This window comes from Thermobia domestica, chromosome 12, assembly GCF_964235325.1.
Source record: "Thermobia domestica chromosome 12, izTheDome1.hap1.1, whole genome shotgun sequence".
NCBI classification, from domain to species: Eukaryota; Metazoa; Arthropoda; class Insecta; order Zygentoma; family Lepismatidae; genus Thermobia; species Thermobia domestica.
The window spans coordinates 159,903,652-159,930,207 of NC_137465.1; the positions used below are offsets into that span (position 1 = coordinate 159,903,652).

Sequence of the window (26,556 nt, forward strand, 5' to 3'; positions counted from 1 at the left end):
GCCTTGGATGGGAAACACTATTGCATTCGCCATACTCCGTGGACATTGCACCGTCCGATTATCACCTGTTCCATTCTTTGGACAATCACCTTAGAAGACACTAGTTCAAATAACTAGTAGAGGTGCAAAATGCAATTGATACTTTTTCCGCTTCAGAGCCCACCAAGTTCTACCGTGATGGAATTCGTGGCCTTCCAGAACGTTGGCAGAAGATCGTCGATACTGATGGGGACTATTTTTTATCTTCCAGATACGTCTTAGGCGACATATTGATGTTCAAAGGTGGTGGGTGAAAAAGCGATAGAATTTTCTTGTTTACCTTTATAGATGGTTAACAAGTTAACTTGTTGGGATCCATGGAAGTGAAATTGATGGAAAATTTGTCAGATCGTTCATTTTATTAATAAAACTATTGTAATAAATACCAAGCAAAACTTATATGGCGGTATTTAATGGAAGGAGTAATATGAACTCTGAAAACAAGTTAATACATAAAACAAAAGAATCTACTGTTATTTTAAGGCAAAATTATCACAATCCATATTTTAAAAATAAATATTTTATTTTTTAACCAAAATCATCTACAAAAAATAGATTTTATTCACTATAGTTAAAAACATTTTTATTTGTACAAAACTAAAGAGTATCACAGTAAGGAAGCACTATACTAGAATACAAAATGATCACATTTCAAACTTCCTTTCTTCACTTAAAATCATACTCACAATACGGAAGTATGAGTTCTTGTTTTCATTTTTATTTTGCATCCTTAGCAACATCAAAATTAAGAAGACCTGTCAGGACGTTTACGATAAAATGATATTTTTTTATGCCATTTGCGGCACTGTTTAAAACTTTTCCTTAAGCAGGGGACATGTGCAGTACACACGAAGGGATAGTAAGCAGCAAGGAATAATGAGACATATCAAAGATTTTTCAGTCTGGTGAAGGCGAATATTAATGATTGGAATCGGATATTAATAAAATTTGATTTTGAGCAAGTCGCAACCACACCTCTAAGAACACTGTTCCCTAAAATTCATATTAGTGGCTGCAATCTCCATTTTAATCAGTGTTTGTGGAGGAAGGTTCAAGAATTAGAATGCACAAATAACTATAAATCACTTCTGGAAGTAATGTACTGTAAGAATGTGTTCTGTTCTATCATTTCTCTCTGTAAGAGATGTCGATAGTAGGTGTTTTTGCATTATGGGAGATGCATCATCACGAAAAAATTAATAATTTTTTTAAGACTATTTTGTAGAACAGTGATAGGCACTTTCTTTTAAAATGAAATACGAACCACTACCTGGGTTTGTAGAAAAGGAGTTATATTTCCAGTAGGAATTGAACATTTGAACACATGTACAGAAAGCGAGAGTGTTTGGTATAATGGACTAGTGGGGAGAGCCATTGTCCAAGGAGTGATACCAATATTTGAATTACAAATATTGTTTTCACTTCTAAAGTTTGTTTATTAATAGTTACTAGTTAATGTCCATTTCATGTCTATGTCTTCAAAGTATTGTATTACTTTCTATTTTTGTAGCAAGTAACGATTAGTATACACAGCGAAAAAGAATTATTCATAAGTTGAATATGAAACTATAAAGATGCAAATTGTTTGGTTGTTAGTTTTCTTCAAGAGTGCAAATTGTAAAATCAAAGTTAGTACAGAATATAAGTTAAGTCTCACGTATTCAAAGACCTGACGTGAGACATTCTTAAAATGCCCATTTTTTTTAAATTTGTGGGACGATTATTTTTTAAGTTATAAGGTTAAACATTGACTTAAAAACACCAATGAATGTAAATATTGCTTTCATGCATCTTCTTGTCTCTTTGGTTATGATATCCTCGTTGTTTCCCTTCAATTTATATATATATAAGTCTTCAGTACTAGGAAGACTTCTCGCTGAATGCATTTGAGAATGTTTCAACCACTGACTAATATACTATATTATTACTTTATGGTTTCAGCTGCTCACCCCTAATCTTGAAGTGTTGCAACACTTCAATTGCTTCACATTTAAAATCCAACCAAAACGATACTTCACTCTATTCATATGTCACGAACATTATCACCTCCTAATTCCTTCTGTATCTCCAATAATGTCTTTCCCTTAGTTTCCGGTACAAACTTAATAACAAAAATTACACCTAAAGCACAAAGAACACTAAATATCCAAAATGTAACAGCTTGACCGAAAATATCAAGAAGATTTTGAAAAAATTTAGATACCACGAACACCATAAACCAAAGAAATGTTACAACGATAGCACTCGCTGCGCTTTTGACAGATGTAGGAAGGATTTCACTAAGAATCACCCACGGAATCGGACCTGTTCCTAGTGCCAAAGCAGCTATGAACACATTCACTGAGACCAACGGTACCCAACCAAAAGATTCGATATCATAACTAGTCCTGAGAAAGAAATAAAGACCCATAATACCCATACATACACACATGATGGATTGAGAAATAAGCATCAGAATTCTACGTCCAGCGCGATCTACTAAAAAAGTTGAAGCATATGTACCTACAAGTTGGACTGCTCCCACAATAATAGTTGCAAAATTGGGAGACAAGGAACTACCAGCGTCCTTGAAAATCTGTACAGTGAAGAAAACTATGGCAACACATCCACTAAATTGTTGAAATGCCATTAGGCCAATGCAGATCAAGAAAGCCTTCCTCGTTGTACGTAACACGAAAATGTCTTTCACAGAACCTTTATCTTTTTCCGCCTGTTTGACCATTACTTCAATTTCTGCCAGTTCTTTATCTATTGAGTATAACTTCCCTCTGAAGTATTGTAAAGATCGTTGAGCCTCTTGCATTCTATCCTTGGATACAAGATACAGAGGTGTTTCTGGCATCCACATAAAAGTTAAAAAGAAAACAATAGGAATAGCTGCACAAATGATGTCCATCCACAAATATGAAACAACGGATCCAATGATGTAGACAAATAGAACACCAGCATTTATGAGCAGTATGTAAAAAGATGACAAAATTCCTCTTATATTAACTTGAGCAATCTCGCCAATATACATAGGAGCCATGACAGAAATGGCTGCATTTCCAATCCCTATTATTAATCTGCCACAACAAATAATCAAAACAGATTCAGCAAATATTATCACAATCCAACCAATTAGAAATGGAACAACTATGAGCATGATAGTGATTTTGCGACCAATAATATCTGCAATGTAACCAGTGGGTATAGCTCCAATAACACTTCCGATAGCTATAACGGAACCAATCCACGATCCTTCCTCGTTAGTAACTGTAAGTGTGGTATTGGTGGATTGTAACATTGGCAACGCTGGTGCAGTCCATCCCATAGCAGTTCCACAAGAAAATCCAGCAAGGGTAACTAAAATAAAAACCAACAAACCATATTTAAGTTAGAACATTTATTATATCAGGAACTTTGTGATACTCACAAGTAATATAGTAAATTATTAATTTTATAGAAAGTTAAAATATTCTTGAAGTAATGTTCATATATGATCTCAGCACATAAAATTTATCATACAGGTATATTGTAAATGCCAAAGTAAAATCTTGTAAATGTGTAAACGTGTATGATATTTTGTAATAAGAGACGTCTTATGTATGGTTTGTGGTAAACACTTTATGATGCTAAAGATATATCATGGTTAAACGTAAGGGAGGGTAGAAGATTTGCTTTACTATATTAATAATAGTAACACTTAATTTATTATTTAATTTCTGGTATATAGGATTTTCCATTATATATTCCACCAGGGACATATTTAGTATTACTATGGGATCTGAAAAGTTCCATTATGGTACGAATAGGACTTTTGATGCATGCAGATCAAATTTAGCTACACCACTCGAAATAATTGTTGAAAAATTATAATTCTTTCACTGATACATTCATTTGTAATTCTTTCACTAATTTATTTCACGTTACTGCTTCTCGTACGTATGTAACTCCACTCGGACGATTCCAACTCTGTTGCAAGGACAGAATATAAGGGCATGCGCCTGCATATGTTCAACTTTACCAGTATTCCAATCATGCAAAATTATCGGCCTTTTTTTTTTTTTTTTTTTTTGACATGACACTCTTATATTGCATTTTCAAGTATCTTAATGTGAGTTTTCGCAGTAATACGAGTGCCTAAAGCACTTGTAATAGCTTCACACTAGTAACGTTAGACTTTTTAAAATAAGCTACAGCTTTTGTACACTGTTCAAGAACACTGCACGACAAAAATTATGTCCAATATAGTTCCTTTTTTTGTGCACTTACTTATTTTAAATGTAGTATAGCAATTGTAATAATTTTACACTAGTAACTCTACATTTGTAAACATAAAATATACAGTAGTTGCATTACTCATTACTTAATTCAACCGCCTACAGAAATGTGTTCCTTATAAATATGCTTTTCTATGCAGAGTATTGAATTTTAAATTTTGCAAAATGTGGTGCACTTAAACAGTAACTATTGAAGACGAGTTTCATATAATCTTTCATCGTCACCCGTCATTTCCATAAATTTTTAAATAAATTACAACGCTACAAAATAATTATTAATTGCATTACTTAGTCTAGATACAGGGGCGTCATTTAGGGGGGCAGGGAGGGGCATTTGCCCGCCCTGAGTTTGAGATGTATATAGATTTTATCAATAGAATAGTAGTAAGTCAGTGAAAAACGCGAAATTTTACTTATATCAAGGGGTCTTGCCCCCCCCCCCAAGCAAAATCTGAAATGACGCTCCTGTCTAGATAACTGGGACGTTTGTCTGAACCTGAATTGAGTTTGTGAAAGAAGACTCTTTATCAAGACACTAAATAAACAAGAATTGCTAAATTACACAACTTAAGAGTGGAGGAGTTCTGTGCTCAGTACCTCTTTCAGATTTATAGTTCAGATCTGGTACAGTGTGATCCCTTTAAGTTAATTTTCTAAGCGTGAAACCATATTAACAAATTGACACACCAGTGACAATGTGTAATATTTCATAAAACTAACAGAATGGCCACTGACCAGTAAAACAGTGATTAAGAAATTTTAACACTGCGAGTACTGATAAACATATTAAAGCTTAAAAAAAAAAAAAAAATCCAGTGACTAAATCTAGCACTTAAGTGCGCTCTAAGTCTTCTAACAAGCAATGTACAGAACAATGCACGATCAGATCCGACTCAAACTTCGCCCAGAGAACATATAATAGAAAAGAAGAAAAAATTCCAAATTAGAGCTGCCCCCATCCAGAAACACCGGAGATATGCTCCGCAACATAACGCACCACGCGACAATATGATATAAGGTAAACGTCGCAAGATACCCGTTTATGTTGGAAACGGAAAGGATGGGCAGCACCAGGATATCAAGATATTTGATATGCTATAACACTGAGTTGGCGGCCATCTTGGATATAGCGTAAGGTATTGAAATGAGAAGCGGGGTGTATGATATATCAATGTAAGGTAAAATGCAAAAGGAAAACCAATGATGTAACCGCGAAAAACATATGTGTAATGGTATGGACGGGACGAAGTGTAGAAGACTCGGGCAAAACAAACGTGTATTCGAAGGGCAGAATAATAGGGCAAGACTCCACGATAAATGGTACGCGACAAGTAACTGCAACAGTGTATGTGCATGGAAGTGCATCCGCCATGACAGATTATGCCTTCCGAGGATATTGGTGCCTTTCTCTGATATTGTGACTGTTTGGGACCATCGTGAAACACTGTAGCAAACCGTGCAAAGGAAAAGATACATTCGTAAAGAAATGAAAGCTAGAACAGGGCTGGCCTTTCCCATCCGTACGCACTTTGTTTCAGATAGTGTAGTTTAAACAAAGGGGGCCGAAATGTCTCTTGTTCACACGAAACAAGAAAATTGAACAAGAAACGTACAAAACAGTGTCCAGGAGTGGGCTTCAATCACAGGTAGTTCGCGCTTTTGATCACCAATCCAAGATGATATGTTCCACACTCCGGAGTGAGGTGCCGAATTGCTATTCCATAAGAGGTAGTCCTTTGTAGATTATGTAATCTCCAAACGAGTGATCGTATCGCGGGTTGCAATTGTGGTTTTCACTGTTCCAAACGGAATCCCAATATCCTCGGAAGGCATAATCTGTCAAGGCGGATGCACTTCCATGCACATACACTGTTGCAGTTACTTGTCGCGCAAAATTTATCGTGGAGTCTTGCCCTATTATTCTGCCCTTCGAATACACGTTTGTTTTGCCCGAGTCTTCTATACTTCGTCCCGTCCATACCATTACACATATGTTTTTCGCGGTTACATCATAGGTTTTCCTTTTGCATTTTACCTTACATTGATATATCACACACCCCGCTTTTCATTTCAATACCTTACGCTATATCCAAGATGGCGGCATTCAAGATGGCCGCCAAGTCAGTGTTACAGCATATCAAATATCTTGATATCCTGGTGCTGCCCATCCTTTCCGTTTCCGACATAAACGGGTATCTTGCGACGTTTACCTTATGTCATATTGTCGCGTGGTGCGTTATGTTGCGGAGCATATCTCCGGTGTTTCTGGATGGGGGCAGCTCTAATTTGGATTTTTTTCTTCTTTTCTATTATATGTTCTCTGGGCGAAGTTTGAGTCGGATCTGATCGTGTCTTGTTCTGTACGTTGCTTGTAAGTGTATGTTGCTATGATGGACTGTATAACGAATAAGATCTTAATATATTTAGTTGTAAGATTGATGCAATATTTCAGATACCTTCATATTGACACATGGCTGTGGCCATAAAACATGCTGTCTATTGGTTTTGTTTTGTTAAATATTAAACTTATGTATCATAATTTTTGCTATATACTCCGTACTAAATATTCATGTGGTTTCGTTTATTTTCAGGCCAAGAAGATCTCCAACCGGATTTTCGCCATGTCTACTTCAACAAATTAAAAACCAACCACGTGGGTGCACAAATAGATTAAAGCATTAATGAAATATAGAATGAATGCAATGTGAATGAATACCAGCGCAACCATAGTTCTGAAAATTCTGCTGTGAAGACATTTAGAGCAGTTTCAGAGAGTGTTGAACGTTATATACGTGAAGGGGATGAAACAGTTTTTTAAGGAAGTTAATTAATTAGAGCAGCTTAAATTACTTTTTCAACCTTTTTTTAAATTTGTCTCACTAACATTGTAATTTAAATTCCTTCAGCATTCCTTCTACATAGTTATTATATGTATATCTATGTACATTTTTCGTGCAGGTGTAGTTTTAGCGCACCACTAGAAATAATTGTTGAAAAATTGTAATTCTTTCACCAATTTACTTCCTATTGTCTCCTAAAAGATTTGCGCTGGGCGGCATGAAAATATGTCACTTGGCATAGATAAAATTAAAGGGGGCCACCAGAGATAATTGTTGAAAAATTACAATTCTTTTTCGATTTGTGTATAAATACGTTTTCCGGATGTACGGTTTAAGAACTACAGTGCAAAGCACAAACCAACCTGTGCTAGGTGGCCACTAAAAGCACGAATGCTATCTAACCGAGTTAGGGTAAAGCGAAGCTATTGGGCCCACACGGGAGCGCGTCCGAAGGGAGCAGGCGCGTCAGGGATTGTGGGTATACGTGCAAGCGAGGACAGTGAAAAAGAAGTGGATTTAGGCAAATGTGTGAGTTTCAATAGCACTTGTCATGGCTTTACACTAGTAACGTTCCACTTGCAAACATAAAATATCACTTTTGTATACTGTGCAGAAATACACCACCGGCAAAAAATAACATCTAATAGAGTCTTCTTTCATATGAATTCACTTATTTTATTCACCTTAAAGCACTTGTAATGATTTTACACTAGTAACCCTATACTTGTAAACCTGAAATACAGCTGTATTACTTTGTATAAAATTTTGTCGCTTGTAGAAATTCCTTATGAATATATCTTTTCATACAAAGTATTAATCACCTGTAAATCTTCCAAAATGTGGTGCATCAAAACTAGACCAGCATTATATTTTTTACATACTTATTTACAAATCACTTTGTACGTTTAAATGTATAGAAACACTACATACGGTACTCCAAGTGCCTGACTATCACATACATAACGTAGTTGAAAAGTTATTGTTGCTGCTTTGAAGGATATACGAAATATACCTTAGTATAAAACATTAAATTCTTCGCGGCTAATCAGTTATTCTGTTGCTGCACACCTTTTGAAAATGGCTAAATTACAGCATGCTTGTATTGATTTTCAAAACAATATATCTAGAATGGCTAAATTTATAGGCAATGATTAACTTAAAATTTAACGGGCAACACTAATGCTCTCAAATAGAACTGTAGGAGCCTTTCAAGAAATAATTGAGAAAAGTTATAATCCTGAGCTGCGGTTCATTGTTGTATTGTTACCATAATTACGTAATGACCCCCTCTCACTTTCCACCAGGGTTGCCACACTCGAGACTCGCGATGATGCCAAACACGAGTCTGAATTATGCTAGATTTTTGTAAATTATGCCAGATTTTCAAATTATCTTTCCTAACTAATTTTAAAGACTCGCCTCTACTTTTCTTCATTATTTTAATGAATTGTTTCAACTGTATTCATGTGCAAAGCTAATATGACGCTGTCAGGAATGATGGTAAATGGCACGTTATAGGGAAGAATGGTCGAATTTATATTTTATGAATGGATAATATTTTAAGAAACATATACACAACATGCCGCTTCCGACATAGCCCTGAAGCATTTCTTTTAGCAGTGTATTACTAGCTGTCCCCTGATGCTCATATCCTCTCCGTTCTCAAGTTGTAAATTGAAAAGGGACAGAAACATTCCAGTTAACCACACACTCAAATTTCAGTTGACAGTAATAAAACTATGGGTAAGTAGTAAACAGACTTTTGTAGAATCACGTTTTGCTTATTTTTGAACATTTCTGGAATTCAACAGTACAACAGCGGAAATACTGACTGGTTTTATTACTCCTACTATCGTTCAACTAAAAGGGATAACTCCCGACGGTCGTTGAACTATCTAAATTTTCGTTCTTTTTCTGTTCTTCAGAGGGGAGAATGAACTTATGCTAGATTTGGCCAAGATGCTAAAGTCAAGATGCTAGACGCTAAATGCATGTGGATTATGCTAGATATGGCTTCACTGCTTTCCACCTTTCGTATCGTCTAAAGTCCTAACGCGGAAGAAATAGAGCCAGTAACCACTATTAAGTAGACAAGTAGACCCACAGATAATCAGAGTTGTCAGTTATGGTTGATGACATTCAAGAATGGCTAAGAATCAATATAGAACTGCAACATTTTTCAAACTTGTTTCACATTTTAGAAACCATTCAAAACATATAATTTTTGAAATATGAAATTTGTAACATTTCAGGTTTTTAGAAATTATCCTTTTCAAAAATCAATGATTCGGCGAGACAATTGCTTCATAGGGAAACCTAAACTGATAAAAATCTTCCGATTTTCCTCAATGGGGTCAACTTATACTCATTTCTATCAATGGAATCTTATAGCTTTGCATTAACGTTCTTCCATATTTTTCAGTGGAACTATATGGGAATTGAATCGTACTCCTCAAGAATAATTTTGGTAAATAATGCTATAGGAAACTATACTACGCTTGTAATCTAATACATTATTTCTAATATACCGTAATTTGTATTTTAAATTATTGTAATTTGTAATATAATGTAAATAATTGTAATGTAATTTGTAATATACTAATACCTTTAATAATATCGTAAGGTCTGAGGAGCATAGGGTCATTCAATTGGGCTTTGAGCCCAACCTGTCCGCTTTTCCGTTCTATTTCTCTATAAAATTACAATGTCAATGAATGACTTCTAAAGATAATAAATAGAAGTTTCCTGTATGAAAATACATCTAACCTCCTTTCGAAACTCTTTATGTTCGATCTATCATTCATTGTTAGAACTGTCAGGCATTTTCCTATATGTTGTACCCACTCTGTATTTCTTATTTTTAGATCTTCAGTTTGAACTTATATCTTCGGAGTGACTTACCTATTAATGCAGCTAAATATTGAGTAAACGTTTTGCTATTGATGCTTTCACTAGCATTTCCTTTTGATATGTGTATCTTATTGTATGGCTTTCCTTCGTCCATATTTAGGTGAGACTTCTAGTCGAGTGCCTGTAAGATAGTAGGAATATCAATCTACAATCTAAGGTACTTCTTGTTATAGACATATCTATATATTAAGGTGAGTGTAAATGCTCGACTATCGGCAGTAGATGGTAGCACGTTTCCTCGTTTTCCATCTTTTCAATATATTTTTTACGCAGCAACAATGTTTACAATAATTAAATGAAATTGATATTCAAGAGACGGATATTCAAACTTTGTTCAAAGACAAGCTGAATATACTTACATTCAAAGAATAATTCGTGCATTTTTTTTTTTTTTTTAGTTATTTTGTTTCGTTCGTTGTTGAGAACACCTGATTTTATTCTTTAAAAAATATGTTCCCAACTACAAAAATCTTTCAACTATGAAAGAAAAGAATGTCAAGAAACTGGACGGATTATTCTGTGATTCTTGATTCCATTTCTTTTTGGACAAAGTTTCGAAATCTATCTCTTGAGTTTGATTGAATTGTAGCAGGTGTTGTCGTTCCTGACGAAGTACTTGGAAAGATAAGGAAACGTGCTGCCATTTATTGGTTATTTAACGCTTCTTCAAACTAACTTTAAATAACACAGTTTGTGTTACTTAATACACAATAGTTTTTAATAAGCAATTAACTGATTCTTATTAATATTACCCATACAAAGTTAAGAATTCCCATACCTCTCAATTAATTATCACTGTTGGCGTTGTAATGATAGCTTGGTTACTATTGTATGTAGTATGTTAGGAGTATCAACACATTGTTCAAATTCCAGAACATTGATTATAAGATCCTTAAATGAAGGGTATGAGGCAAGAACATGGTAACCCACAATTTTGCAATTGCTGCGTTTTGCAGTACCCGATAGAGAGCAACGCGTACCGCTTCGTTTAACCTTGTCGGTTTAATCCTTATTTGAAAAATCAGCTTTCCGACTTTGAAAATTAATTGTGCAGCAGAAAACCTACACAATTAAAATACTAAAATTTGTGGGTTACCATGTTCTCGCCTCACACCCTTCAAATATCAAATCGTATAATTTCAAAAGTCTTCCTCGTGTAAAGATAAAGTGATCGTGCCGCCACTTTTGCGAATGGGGAGAGAGAGAGAGGGGGGGACGGCTGAAAGCCGACACAATTTGCATAAAGGAAAATTGTATGCAAATGAAGAAATTATAATTAGTTAGCATGAAAATAAAAATAAAGAATTTAAGTGAATGTGGTAAAGCAATGATAAAGTGATTAACTGAACAAAATTATACTAAAGCAAATACTATGTTATGAGACTAGATTGCAGGCACTATGTGGTTCCACTTCAGATTTTGGTATACCAATAATATCACTCACACAACTAACACGTAGGCCTATGATAGCTGCCATCATATCCTGATGGCTTGATGCATCTCCAAGCAGCTGAAAAGAAAACATATTACGTAAATTTTTGCCATATATCTGAGAGGAACTCCTAGTGAAGATTGTAACGCAACAGTTTCCATGGGAACAGAAGATTTTAATTTAACACGCACAAAAATTCTATACACTAGTATATAGGGCCTACTACAAAGAAAAATATTAATTTTCATTCGTATCGATAATTAGGCCTTTCTGAGACTTTTCAAATGTTCGTGCATGTTACTTTTAGATTTCGAATGACTCGTTTTCCGGTCCTTCGTTTGTCTTCCACAGTCTTCACTGCAGCTGGTCCAAGTAGCTATGGTGCTTCCACGTAGGTCCCATTTCTTCCCAATAATGGGACAACCTCCTGGTTGACTGAATTTCTTGTAGACCTGAAGTTCCTGGAGACATTACTGAAACCAGGTCATCTTACTGCAAATCACAAGTCCTTCTAACAGTAAGAGACTCGTCCTTTAGATTGGGAATGTGAATACGATCCCAATTTTAAGCTTCTGTGCATGTCTACTCACTTGATGTATTCCTGAATCTCGCGAAATGTCCTATCTATCGCGGTCCAGCCAGGTGTACATCGGCTATATTTCGATTAGCTGTTTTCATCCCTTTTATAACAGAAAGGAAGATGACACTGTTTACGGTAAATGAAACTGAATCACCGTCGTAAATGTTCTCGGTGTTGACCACCTATGCACAATGTTCTGTATACATTTCGTTACTTTGAAGATTTCACTTTATAATAGACTAAATTGTTTGTTTTTCACAAAATTTCTGTATACTTTGAAAGTGTTAAAGTTTTAGCACTCGACTAAATCTTACGACGGGGGTTGGTTGAGGTGAAGGGGGGCTGTAACTACAGTCTTTGAACTGCATGACCTACATATTTCACTACACTTGGTTCTCACGTTATTTATAAGTTTATGTGAAATTTGTTAGCATTTCCACCACTAGCACTGTTCAGACACCATTCCAAGCTTTGATTTCATGTGTGTTACACTATATTTAATCTTGATTATAACGCGGAAATTGATATAAAACATGTATCATGCACCGATAATTTTCAACTCACATGGTCCCCGTCCTGTATGCCAACAAGTGCTGCCCTCTGGTGGCGCTTTTCCGAAGGTTTCTCACCTGCTTGAGTCATTGTTTTTGTGCATCATTTGTGAAAGTTGTGTTGTTTTTATATAAACTAAACATTAGGTTAAGTAAAACACTATACCAGAAACAACTATATACATGTTTACATATATAAACCTGTTATATCATATTTCTCGAGATTTAAATGATTTTACCATTAATGTGATGGTTTTCCACGCAAGACGTCCTCTGCTAGTGGTTACCATCCAATAGCCGTTCCGAGTAATATGCATCTCCCATGTAGCGACTACCCGGAGATACAACCACAATTTGAAATAAGCCTAGTTTTAAATATAATGAACATACCAAGAGATACAAACTAACCTACACTACATATTCCGATAACAATATGATCAAGAAAATTTGTACAAGTATAAATAATTACTTGTGGAAGTTTATTTACATGACAGGGGTGAAGGCATCTGAGAGTAAGAACTACCTTTCTCTCTTTTTCAAACAAGCTACCAACATCGTTCAAAAACCTAGGTTCGCTTTTCTCGACGGTTAGAATAGCTGCTGACTGATGCTATCCTCTTTCGAGATGCGAAAACTGGCCAAGAAGAGAAAAAGTCACACCTCATTGTTCTAGGTATTTTCGCATGTGGCCATGAACTTTGCTTGGTCGTTTTTAACAATAGATGTATCCGGCATGAAGGCTCCCGCCACATTACTCCTTGCATCGTATCCTCCTATTGTGACTGTACTATGTAGTAAGCCCAGTACGCTGGATGCAGTAGCAAACACACATTAGTTGCTTATTACGGTTAGCAACGCTGCTTTACATATCTCTGCACGTGTTCAGTTACCGTAGGAACAGAGAACTCTGTCTTTAAAACTTTTTTTTTTTTTTCACAAGGTCAGTTCCTATGCTTCGTCTTTATGTATGATATAGAGACTTCATATGTTTTAATATTGTAAATATATGCAATAGTAGCTATCTATTACTCAGGGGCGTCATTTAGGGAGGGCAGGAGGGGGCAATTGCCCCCCCCCAAGAGTTTGAGGAGTACATATACTTTAATCGATTGCCTACTAATATAGTGGTATAAAACGTGAAATTCTTATGTCGGTGGTGCTCTTGCCCCCCCCCCAAGCAAAGTCTGAAATGACGCCCCTGCTATTACTGCATTTATACTGCATCTATGATAGTAGATTTATCAATATCAATAAAATATTTAAGTCCTTCCCCTATGTCTTTGTAAATACAAAATTCCACATAAATATAATCTACCTAATTACTAAATTATTCTTCCACAATTAATTCTTTGTTATATTATATACATATATTTAAATTTTAATATGCAAAGTAGGAATATATTAACATATATATAAATTAGGCAAAATATGAATACGTAAATATATAAATATTGTATGCTTTAATACACTCAAAAACAGCTAATGTTTACGTTTCCAACTTATTGCTCTGCAGACTGTTTACATATTAGCATTGCCGCCCTAAGCGCGAGGCAACGAGGGGCAGTTGCTCCCCTTAGGTTTTCAAGGGTGTTTAGCTCTTGGATATCAAAACATAACTAATTTGCTCTCACATACTACAGTGCTCACTATATTTACATTAAGTATAATGGGAGAAATATTTACTGTGTTTAATAAGAATATTTTTTTTTCACAGAGTGAATTATCTTGACGCGTGCTTCAAAGTTTGTGTATATTTGCGACTGCGCTTGTATGTCGATGTTTTGCCCTTCCCTCTAGTATTTGTCTTTACCCGCCCTTAGAAAAATCCTCCGGCATCCCTGTCTGTACTAGTTATTTCACTTGTAATGATATTTATATTAATCATACTCTAATATTCCTTTCGGGCTATGTTTAGTAGAAGGGGTCCAGAAGTGCGTAAAAATATAAGATTTACAGAAGAAATGAGTTGAAGTATGGGAATTGTAATTGATTTCTGTGTCATTTAAGAAAGGAATCGTACTAATGTTGAGGAAATGACAAAGGCAAAATGCTGTAGAGACTTTACCGGAAGCGCACATAAGGGAATATGAATACAATCAAAGCTAACATAACCTAATATTATAAGAAAAATTTTATCAGTTTTTCGAAGATAAAGCTGGACCTCTTTAACTAAACATAGGCCTTACTTTCTTCTTCTTCTTCTTCTTGTTCTTTGGTCGCGGCGGCTCAGTGATAGTGTTCACCTCTGGTATCTAGGGTCCTTGGTTTAATCCCGCTCGCGCCATATGAACTTTGTGGTGGACAAACACCGTGTGCGTGTATTTTCTCAGGGTTCTCCCGTTTCCTCCCAATTTCTCCATTCCACCATTTCATTCATTTCTCATCATTACCGTCTCCTTTAGCCTAACCGGCATAAGCGCGGGACGTAAAACTTAAAGATTTCCTTTTATTTTCTTCTTCTTCTTCTTCTTCTTCTTCTTCTTCTTCTTCTTATTATTATTATTATTATTATTATTATTATTATTATTATTATTATTATTATTATTATAAAAAGTGTCTGCGTAACTGTAAGGAGTAGTGTGTTGGCATTAGAAGAATACAATCAATAATATACATGCTTTGCTAGTTAACAGTATACTTTTATATAGTCCTGTACAATACACAAAAAAATAAACAATATTTTTCAGCAGAATAAAAGCTGACAATTATTTCTGATTACGTAGTGGCTTATCTTCAGGTACGGACCCAGTATCCAAGATCACTGAATTTTGTTTTTATTGATAATTTTGTATCAATAAATTTAATGTAAGAATTGATGAAAATGAATGATGATGATGATAATGAAAGAAGGTGGATGAATAATCTCAGTTAACTTGAAGCCTGGTCTCGTTGAGCAGTAATTACTTATACAATTCGCATAGAAATGACGTAACGTTGTTGTAATTATATTTTTTCTTCTATTTTGTATATATAATTTATAATTTAGTTGATTTATAATTTATTTATACAACATATTAATCAATGTGTCTCATGAAGTTGGTGGTTAAATGAATTTATTATGCAACTAATATAAATGGTGGTAACAAATTTGAGTGACAATAACTCTCTTTCTAATGTCAGTACATTAAAGCACACCTCAGCCAAGCATATGGAGGTGTGTGGAAACTTGATGTTGCTTTCTTGTTTATATTAATATAGTTTTTAGCAACAAAACTATACAGAACTTTTCAGTCAGCTCCAAAAGAACTGTGAGTATGCTTGCCAATTGACCGGTACTTTTTTCAGGTACTATGTATTTCAAGGTTTAAAACACAATTATTCATCATCTGTTTTGAGAATTATGACCAGGTGCCGGTAATTTTATTTTTCAGAGTTGACAACCTGACTGTGATAAACGAAAACAGGTCTCGTGGCTTGGTGTTGTAAGTTTACTCCACCTGCGACAAAAGTAGGTCTCAATTTCAGATTCTAGTAAGGGTTATTTTCCTTGTTTTCAAGCATGTGTTTAGGATCCTTCCTGACACTATTTTCAACCATTTATAAAAGACATTAGTATTTGACCCTACTGTATCGCACACATATTTTACACATACTGGTCAATCTGTTAGTGAACAAAACTTCCACAACGCGAAAATTAGATTTTATACATAATCAGAGATGGAAGTGACTAACAAAATGATATAATATGGCATTAACGTAATAGCAGAACAATAACTATTTAAGAATATTTTATTCACGTGGTAACTAACTGGTGTTTTCAGTTTGTGTGAAACTATGTCAGCGGATTACTGACAATGTCATTATTTCTGGCTTAATTAAACTACTGTATATTGTGCTGCTTCTTTCTCAATAATTCTAATAGATTTACAATTTCCTCACAATTTCCTGCTGCATCAACACAGAGAACTGTACACTGATTTTGCAGATTTTGGAGGTTATTACAATAAAAATCTTTTTATTACAAAATGCTTGTATTCTGAATATACTTATAGTGTTTTTTTGTCAACAAATCAAAGTATTAGAAAATGGTAGTACCGTAACAATAATTTTAATCCCATAAGATTGCTTCATTAACCAGTCTTAATTCTTGCAAATTGTTTTCGCAAGGAGATCCAATCGTTTTGTCAAGATGATTAGCAAAGAGGAAATAATGCCGAAGGTTGCAAGTGAAATAAGATCTAAAGAACCGACATCGACCTTCTTCTTTCTTTTTTCGGGATCCAGGTTGCTTTGTGTATTTGAAGTTCGGCAGTGTCGACGATGCAAAGGAGTAAACCATAGATTCGAAGTGGCTGCATACGTAAAAGACCAGGTACGTACATCTCGTTTGTGAACAAGCTTTCGAGCATCTTCTTTGGACTTGACTTCAGTTTATCTCTTTTCAAATTATTCTTGTCCTGAATCGGTGCCAGAATGCGAATAAGCACAATTTCTCCAGAAATATTCAAATCTGAAAATAAAAGATGCAGTACGAGATGAATATCCGAGGAATTAGATTTTTGTCTCTTATTTTGCTCTGCAAATCGTGGATCGTTCCGTCGCGGAAAATATTATTTCACGAAAAAGTGTTCATTCTGTTTCACATGCGTAACACCTTAGAAAAATAGTGGGTAATGATTCAAATCAGAAAGGTTTAAATAATATTCTCAGAAATAGTTATACGAGTGGGAATGTAATAGCATTTTCAAGCGATGGTTGCGATACGCAATGCTGCGAAAGCCACAAAACGTAGTTTTATAATACACGCAGGGTTCGTCACCAATCACGCTGGTGTCTAGTAGAGCCTTCGAATCCCTTCTGTGTGATTCAATTTATATAGGCTATAGTTCGATATTTTCCAAAACAATAGAAATATTTATTTATAAAAATGAAAAGAACTGGATAAAATTATTTGTTTAAAAGATTGTATATAAACCTGTGAATAAAAATAAAAACTACAGAAAAAACATGTAACGAAGACGTAATCCCCCTCCTCCCCGTTGTCACAGTTCGTAACGCAAGGCCGAACCCCTCCCCCCCTTTACCGCGTTACGTAATATGTGAAAGACCCCTAACTGCACTCAACATCATACGCTCTGGCATCACACTCACGACCTCATGTTTACATAACCAATTCAATACTACATTCACTCGAACTCAAACTGAAATCTCCAGTTTGACCTTACGCTCACATCATTTGCAACTATCCCACACTCAACGTCACTCTCAATTTATGAGGGTGAGGTCAATGAAGAAGAGTTCCTTACTCTTGAGGAACGATATGAGTTCGGGCACTTTACACATATTAAACACACAGACAAGTCAAAAGAATTTTCCAGAACATTACGTTAGCCAAATCTTTCACTTTAGATCTAGAAAATATTTTTCCAATGGCCAAATGGAGTAAACAGAACTCCAAATGTCAGCTTTCGTTCTTAAACTTTTAAATTGTTACAAGAAAATCGTAATAAGGCCTTTCTGAACTCTGATCATAATCACAGAACTATGCAATGCTACTAAGTTACTTGGAAAAATACCATCTATAACTTGGAACTCGAATGTTGTTAATTAAAGTATAGAATTTTCACACTTACTTGCATTCGCTTAGTTTCAGAGTTTATACAAGAAGAGCAACGAGAATAATGTATTTACTGAATTTTAAGCATTAAATTAAGTAGTTTATGTCATAAGTAACCTAGATATATATAGAACGTAATTTGCGTTGCAGTCATAATCTTCGAGATAATTTATAGCAACTAACACTACACAAGATTACTGACGTATTTAAAATGTTTGCTTTTATAAACTATCTTCCAATATTTGCTAAATATGTCATTTCTGTTTTATTGTAGTAAATATTGCCGAGATATCTTCATGATGTTTCTTTATTCAGTTATTGGGTACTTTACTATTTCTTTCTTGCTTTTACTTTAGCTATTGTCGCAAGGTCAGGTTATTGCCCCTTTTGATAAGGATATTTGACACCTAAGCGGACTTTCGTTGATGACTCGATAAAAATAACATAAAGCTCCCTTGGAACATTTCCAAACTCATATAACGCTACGAATTTTCACTGACTCTCGTTACGGTAAATACCTCGACGTCTTTCTCAGGTATCTTTGGAACAGATTTAAGATCTAAATTTTCACAGTATGCTGTGAAAATAAGCACTAAGCTGGCTACTGCAATAAATATTTGTAAGATATGTTTCTTTGAAAGAGATAAATAACAAAAAGAGACTTAGATTACAGGGCCCGAGGGCAACTTAACTTTATCCCTCCATGCCTTTGATCTCATACAGAGAGATTTCTGGAGCGAATTCCGATTATAACTGTACGTGTTCAGCGAATTTCAGGGTTTGTAAACAGTTTTTAACATGTGTGCATTTGTATTCCCCATCTGACAATCTCAACTTAACCATGTGTGTTCTTCACCAGTTCTTTGCCTATCAACCAAGGACCGCTATACCTATTAGTAATGGACTCCTTATGTTCTGCGTAGTGTTGTAAAAAAACGGTTTTTTTTTCTGTGAAGTTTTTTTTCAATAAAAAACATCGTTCTTTTTCATGTTTTTTTCAAAGTCTGTTTTTTTTCTGGCAACTATTATTTATTGATTTATGTTGCAGATTATTGAAATAATCAACAGAACTTGAGTCGAAGCCCTCGTAATTTACAAATCGTTTGTTTCTTTGTACCTATACGAGCAAAATTGTGTGATAATTCCTTTCGGCCCCAGGTCATTTTTGGCGTATTCCTACATTTCCAGTTAGTGACTTATTGCTCAAAAACTATTCATTCGATTGATATGGTTAAGGCCTTGTTTTTTAGAAAATGGATGTGGCTATTTTTTGGTGTACGTTGCATTGCAGTGTTGAAAACAGGTGGGAAATTATTGAGGGAAATGTAGGAATGAAAATTTACAAAAAAATTCCCTAACTGAATTTCAAAATTTTTTGTATCTAGCACCACTGCTGCTATATGGGTTCAAGTCACTCAAACAAATCTTTGGTGTGTTGACAAGGTACAGTGAAATCCTGAAGTCGCTGGCTTCCATTCAAAGAGGGAAAGAAAAAATTCTGTCATACACATGAAATTTTGACACTTTTTACGCCTCAGAAGCAAAAATCAAATATGCCGGAATACAGCTTCTCTAATTATCCTATTGAAACTTTTTATAGTGCGTTCTGTAGGGCAAAGAGGAAGCTTTCAGGTAGTGGTACGTTTGTTTCAATGTAGCCAGTAAGAGGGTAATAATAGAGGGGAAAAGGAAAATTTTCCGAATTTTTCACCTAACAGCGGGAATTAATTGTTTTGGCTGGAAACGCTGCCACCAGACAGACGAAACTATCTGAAAATAAACCGTAGTACTCCAAGAATATATCCTACAAGTATCATGGCGATATATAACAAAGTAAGCATGAAATTTAAAAAAAAAATCTCATTCTATCCAGAAATTCACCATTTTCTTATCACTTCCAGAACATGGTTTATTATAAACCTCAACTGTACTTCCCCTAATTATTCTAGTGAAACTTTTTATGGTGCGCTGTGTAGACTAAGGATGAGGCTGTTAGACACTGTACATTTGTTCGAATGTAGCCAACAAGAAGGAAATAATAGAAATAAAAAAGGGAATTTTTTCCCAAAATTTGCCCCTAAAATCTGGAATTAAAATTTTCTGTAGCTGGCAACACTACTAGCAGACACACACAAACTATCTTAAAATAAGCTTTGCTGTCCATCTAATATATCCTACAAGTATTGTGACGATATCTAATAAAGTAAGCATGTCAATAAAAAATATCTCATTCTACCTTTAAAAAAATCACAGTTATCTTTCCAATTAGAGAACAAGGTCCACTGTAAACCTCAACTGTACTTCCCCTAATTATCCTATTGAAACTTTCTATAGTGCGTTGTGTAAAGCAAAGACGAAACTTTCAGATACGGGTACGTTTGTTCCGATATGGCCAACAAGTGGGAAATAATATAGACAAAACATATAATTTTTCCAAAATTTCCCCCTAAAATCTGGAATTAAAATTTTCTGTAGCTTGTAATACTGCTACCAGACAGACGCAAACTATCTTAAATTAAACTTTGGTACACCACTAATATGTCCTACAAGTATTATGGCGATATTTAAGGAACAAAGCTTCTAATTGCCGAAAATATATTACGGTAAACAGAAAAGTAAGGAAAAACTAGAAAAATCAAGGGTTAGAACCTAAATACGAATTTTACGTGCGCCCCCTAATTACCCCATTGTAACGATCTGTACTTTCGTTTGTTAAGTAAGGACAAATGTTCGATTGGCGTAAATTGACTTGCACTCGGACATATAGGTGCGGATTTATAAACAAAAATTTCTAATTTTTTGCCCAAATATAGGAGAATTTTAATTTCCCTAATTGACAACACTGCGCGCAGGCCCGTCCAATTGATGTCAAGAGTTAGGTATCCATCTGAGGTATCTACCTGGCAAGTCTTAAGGATGTTTTTCTACAACGAAGGAAGCTACAGGGAAAAAGAGTAAAGGAAATTCGACACCAGAAGAAAAAAAAATATGATAAACTATAGTCCAACCATATTTTGCAAGAATAATATCCCGATATCTTAATTAGTTTCACACAGGAGCGGATTAAACAAATGACACAACCGTGTGTGCCACTTTGGCCACCTGGGCCACCGAGTATACATTTGATTACATTTTTTTGACTACTAACTCGTGTTGTTGTTGTAGCTATAGTCTCGACTAATAATAATATCGTTGTAAACAATAACTTTATAAGGAAAATTTTCTTTCATTTTTACATCTTAGTTCCAACAGTGTTGGTGAGAAATGCAGGGTGTTTCAAAATAAATTTTGGGGTTTTAACTCTTCGTAGTACTTATTACATTTTACGTACAATTGTAAGCAATGCATCAAGTAAAAGAGCACCTCAAACAGTCTTTGCTACAAGTGTTCAATGTGAGATTCATTCGTTGCACGGCACACATCCAGTCGATAAGCGAGAAAGGCCCATAACTTTCCGCCATATGGCACAAAACACATTCAATTTAGGGGAGTTTCGCTTCAAGTGTACCATCTCCTGAGGATTTGTTGACGACCAGATGCAAACATTATGAGTGTTCACATTAGCTCTTAGGTGAAATGTCGATTTATCACTGAAGACGACACGATCCAGAATATCTTCATTGTTATGCAGGAATATTTCACTTGCGAAATTGGCACGTAAACCGCAGTCTGTAGGCTTTAGACCTGTAGCAACTGCAAACGATAAATACGTAGTTGAAAGCGTCTCCTTAATATTCTTCACACAGACGGTTGCACTGTACAGATTCAGTCTTTATTAAAACACAAAAAGCTTTCTGCTCTCTAGTCTACATTTTTGCTACTTGCTCTTTCTAACGGCGGACAGAAGAAACAATGCATGTACATGCGTGCGTACAAAACTGTTTGAGTTGCTCTTTCATTTGAAATAATATTTATAATTGTAAGTTAATTGTAATAGATACTACAAAGTTTCAAAACCCCAATATTAATTTTGAAACACCCTGCATTACTTCAAATTGAGTCATACTATATTCATGTCTTGTATACACATATCATCAGGGCCGGTCCTAGTCAATTTGTCTCCTCGTGCAATGGCATAATTTGCCGCCTCCCCCTTTCTCCAGCATGCTACTCCAGCATGAACAACAAAGGCGAGGGTAAGTGCAGTCGCACTCAGAAAGGCTTAATTACTTACTAAAAATGCAATTCCGTTGTGTCTGTTTTTTTCTTTAAATATTAATCTATTATGTTAGTGAAAGATAAAGCAAACACACCTGCAGAGGAAAGATGGTAATCCTTTTTATAGAATTCACTATCGAGCTTCAATCTCAGTGTATCAGTTTGCAATTCCAGTGCAACTAGCTCTTATCTTTATTTCTTGATTTTTTCTTCTACATCTTCTGACATTTTTTTTTTAAAAAAAACTAGTTTCTATCTTCAATGATAAGGAACTCGTTTTTGACAAAAACAAGACTAGTTTCATATCAAAACTGTGATAACTTACTAAATGGAACAGATATTCACTACTATTCGAGAATTGAATTCTTGCATTTGACAACAATCAAGCAATTTGTGCTCGGATTTATTCGACCATTTGCTTTAGCATTGTCCATGTGGCCTTAAACTAATGCAATCTAAACATAATTTATGAATGTAGTATTCAAATAGAAGGTCAGCTTAATAAATGTAACTACCATCATCATGAAGTCTGTTTCCAACAAGAAATATTTAATTTAAATAATATACTTGTGACAGATTTTGCCGGACCATCCAGGCTTGCCGTTCCACGCAAATGCACGTGTTGCATATATGCAGTGGCGTATTTAGGGGGGGGGGCCTTCCGGGCTTAAGCCTACCCCGAAATCTTACGTACTGTAGTAAAGTATATGAAATATCTTGCAGAATTTTCACATTTTAATCAAAGCCCCCCCCGAAAGTTAGCAAAGCCCCTCCCGAAACAAAATCGTAAATACGCCACTGCATATATGGTAGAGCCGGCTCTGCATATCATATATATCTAGTCGACAAATTATTTATATATGACTTTTAGAAAAATACTATTAGGCAAATTAGTATTAGTTTTTACCTTTAGACAAGTTATTGGAATTTTATACTGTTTGTGACATTATTTTAGTACTTATTAAAGGCCTGCTTTCACAAAAAAACAAAATTTCATTTCTACTTCTATTTCTTAGTTGATATTGATGAAAACTGCTGAAACCCGAATTGTTAATAGGTATGGTATTCATGTAAATTGTAAAATATTTGTAGCGTATCAGTATCTAGCGTTTAATTTATGTTGCATTTTACGGTGATTACACCAACATAAAAATATTTCATACTTAAATAGACGTAAGATGCATTACAAATGACTATTTAAAAAAAAACGAAATTTAGAAAAAAACGAGAGGCAATGTTTTTTTTCTAAAAAAACGTACATTTCTGAAAAAATACGAATCGTTTTTTTTCTATTTACAACACTAGTTCTGCGTAGGGGAGAAGATAGGTATAATTCGCACCCATATTTCTTGACCCAAGGGTTGAGTCTCCTGCCTCTATTGTACATTTTCCATATTCTTCATGTTTTCGATTCTGTATCTCATTTGCCCTGTGCTCTGGTGTTTTTAGGTGAAGTTCACATTCTAGGTAATCAACTTGAATATCACCTTTCTTTTACCTCTTAGCTCGAATATTAGATCAAGGATGTCAAATTTCCCTACCAATCTGCAGCAGCATGAATGGCGAAAATCCTATACTGGAATGTTTTCTTTTGAATTTAGAGCAAATTCAAGAAATTTTTCATTTCTCGTATTTTGCATTATAGACACCCAATAAACATTTAATATCTTTGATTATTTTTCTGTTTTGTTACCGCGCCCTCTAAAGGAACTTATAAAAATGTATATGAATCCAATACATTCAATCGCCCTCTTTTAAACATTGCAAACGAAAATGCTATGATATCTCTCATTCTCTGGTCGTTGGCAACAAACTCCGAAAGGGAAATTATTATGCATTCGAACACATTCTCAAAATAAAAAGTTTCACCAAAAGAGTAAAGGCGTCAACAAGAACTAAAAAGGATCGATAACCGCTGCCACTATTTTTTTGCAATTAGACCTAAATTATCGTCATAAAGTAATTTGTTAAGTGCATCTACTAGATTACATTCCATAAAACCAAATTTAGTGTTTATATTTTCCTTATAAATACTACACGGGACAGAAGCACAACAAAATTTCTTTGTCTTTACTAATTCCCTTCTAGCAAAATTGATGACAAATCTTGTCTAAAGTATCCACGTATGAAGGACGTTCTGATTCCTTTTCGATGTATGCCACTGCACAAACTGTAGCCCTCAGTTCCTAGGGAGACCCAAGTTTCCAGCTCATAAATTTTAACGATCTTCGTTAACATACTTTCGTCGTTAGAAATGTTACAAGGTCTATTTATTAATTAAAATTATTAAATATGTTATTAAAATTAAAAGAATTTCTTATTTTGAACACATTTATAACTGTTTTATTTGTTATGAAAATATCGGCCACTTATCATAATCTTGCAAGTCTTCGAGGCCATCTTGTCCTTTTACACACTTTTTTTCTTCACTGAGAGCAAGAATGTTAAACGATAGTTTGGACAACTTTCTCTTTTCACTTTCAGAAAATGAACATACAGAGCTTTTTATAAATTTTGATCATTTCATTTCTTTCAAATCTCTTCAGAAATTTTAGTTCTTTGCTACTTCGAACATGAATAAAAATACATTAGATAGAAGAGCATGCACGTCAACAAGCCTTTCCTCTTCAAATTCAACCTTTAAAAATTTTATGTTACATTCAGATTCTAACGGAATCATTTCAATTGCTTCGGGTGATCCTTCAAAATCTGGTCCCTCGATAAACCCATTTTTAGTCTGAAGAGGATGCTTACAAGATAGTATTTCCGGAAAGAAAAATAACACAACCGGGAAACGCATTTTTCTCGCTTTCCAGCGATCTTGCATTAGAGAAATTTTAAAAGGTGAACAAGAAATTGGTAGACTAGAACAGTTATAAGGATTCAGATGTGTTTTTGATTTTTTCCAAACTCTGATACTACATGAGAATGAGGACTCCGTAAAAAAAAAAAAAAAAAAAAAAAAAAAAAAAAGTTAAGGATGGCGTTATGGGTGCCTCTGTACCCAATTTCCTGCAAATTATGTATCTCCCTCCGCATCAGGCCGAGTCTATTAGATCGCGCAACTTATTGACTGAGAGATTTCTAAATCTGCGTAAAGTCACGAAGGTGTTTAGCTCTGTCGGGACGTTCAAGATACTTCTGTTTTCACATAGGTCACATCACCCACTACGAGGACTTTGTACAGGAATTTTGGTAAACGTAACAGCACCCTAAATTCGCACACTCCTCCTGATCGTTTATGTACTTCGGTACAGTTTTGTTTACGTATGCCTTAATTCCCCAATTTTTCTGCTTTATAAACTGCAGAGTTGACTGCCTCAGCTTCCAATTCTGTGCAGCACGACGAATCAACATTTACGAATCGCTTTCAAACAACTGCACTTTCGCCATCACCTTATTTCCTGATTTCACGGCTGGACGACTTGCAGATTTAACGTTAAACTCGTCTCTGTAAAATATCTGGAAGTTCCTTCGGAGTATCACTTCCAATAAACAGATCGTGATAGTACACAATTACTTTAGTAAAATATAGTTCCTTAAGAAATAACTGCATTAGCCTAGCTAGAGTAAATGGCAAATCACGCAAATTATAATATCCTCTGACAAACTTACTGTATAAAACCTTTATGTGTTGCAAATGTAAAATCTTGATTTCCCTCCTCTAACTCAACTTGTTTGTATCCGAACATAACGTTCAGATATATGAAGAACTTCTTATTTTACAAGGATAAAATAGTCTCAGTCATACTCGGCATAAGATACGCCTCTTTTCCAGTCATACAATTGATTTCACATGACTCCAGGATAAGTTTATATCACCGCAATTGTTTTTGTACAAGATTGGTGCATTAACTTAGGAAAAATAAACCAGCCTTTACAATAATATTATCTCGTTCCATTTCCTTTAAAACGGTTTCCATTACCTTTCTTTTTTCTAAAGATAGAGACCTAGGCTTTGTTGGGAAAGGTTTGGGGTTTGAAACATTAATACAATGCTTAATAAATAAGTATGATTAGCCTTATGAGAGAATACCTGTCTGTGTTTTTCTAAAATACATTTAACTTTTCCTTTCAAGCATCATCGACGTCAACGCGTGAGTCTTGACTCCTCTCCAGGATGGCACTGTCAGAAAGAGTATACTCTTTCTGTTTCTTCACTAAGTCAAAACTACAAACAGGTTGTTGACTGTTGTCAAAGCATCGAAGAAATCAATTTTGCTTTTG

General features: G+C 35.0%; 1 protein-coding gene across 1 annotated transcript; it reads right to left on the reverse strand.

Annotated features, from left to right (window-relative positions):
- Positions 1 to 563: 563 nt before the first annotated feature.
- On the reverse strand, positions 564 to 18,257 carry LOC145666778 (facilitated trehalose transporter Tret1-like). The gene is made up of 3 exons (XM_081734332.1): positions 18,188 to 18,257; positions 10,043 to 10,172; positions 564 to 3,384 (listed from the first exon to the last, which is right to left on the reverse strand). The coding sequence occupies exons 2-3, from the start codon at positions 10,143 to 10,145 to the stop codon at positions 2,063 to 2,065; spliced, it is 1,425 nt and encodes a 474-aa protein (XP_081590458.1). The 5' UTR covers positions 10,146 to 10,172; positions 18,188 to 18,257; the 3' UTR covers positions 564 to 2,062.
- Between the last annotated feature and the right edge of the window lie 8,299 nt (positions 18,258 to 26,556).

Bases quoted from the DNA above. Each gene is read 5' to 3' on its own strand.
- LOC145666778 (XM_081734332.1), bottom strand. From the start codon at position 10,145: ATGGACGAAGGAAAGCCATACAATAAGATACACATATCAAAAGGAAAT. The intron at 3,385-10,042 runs GTAAGTCACTCC...TTTTTATTTTAG, and splicing joins ATATTTAGCTGCATTAATAG to TTACCCTTGCTGGATTTTCT.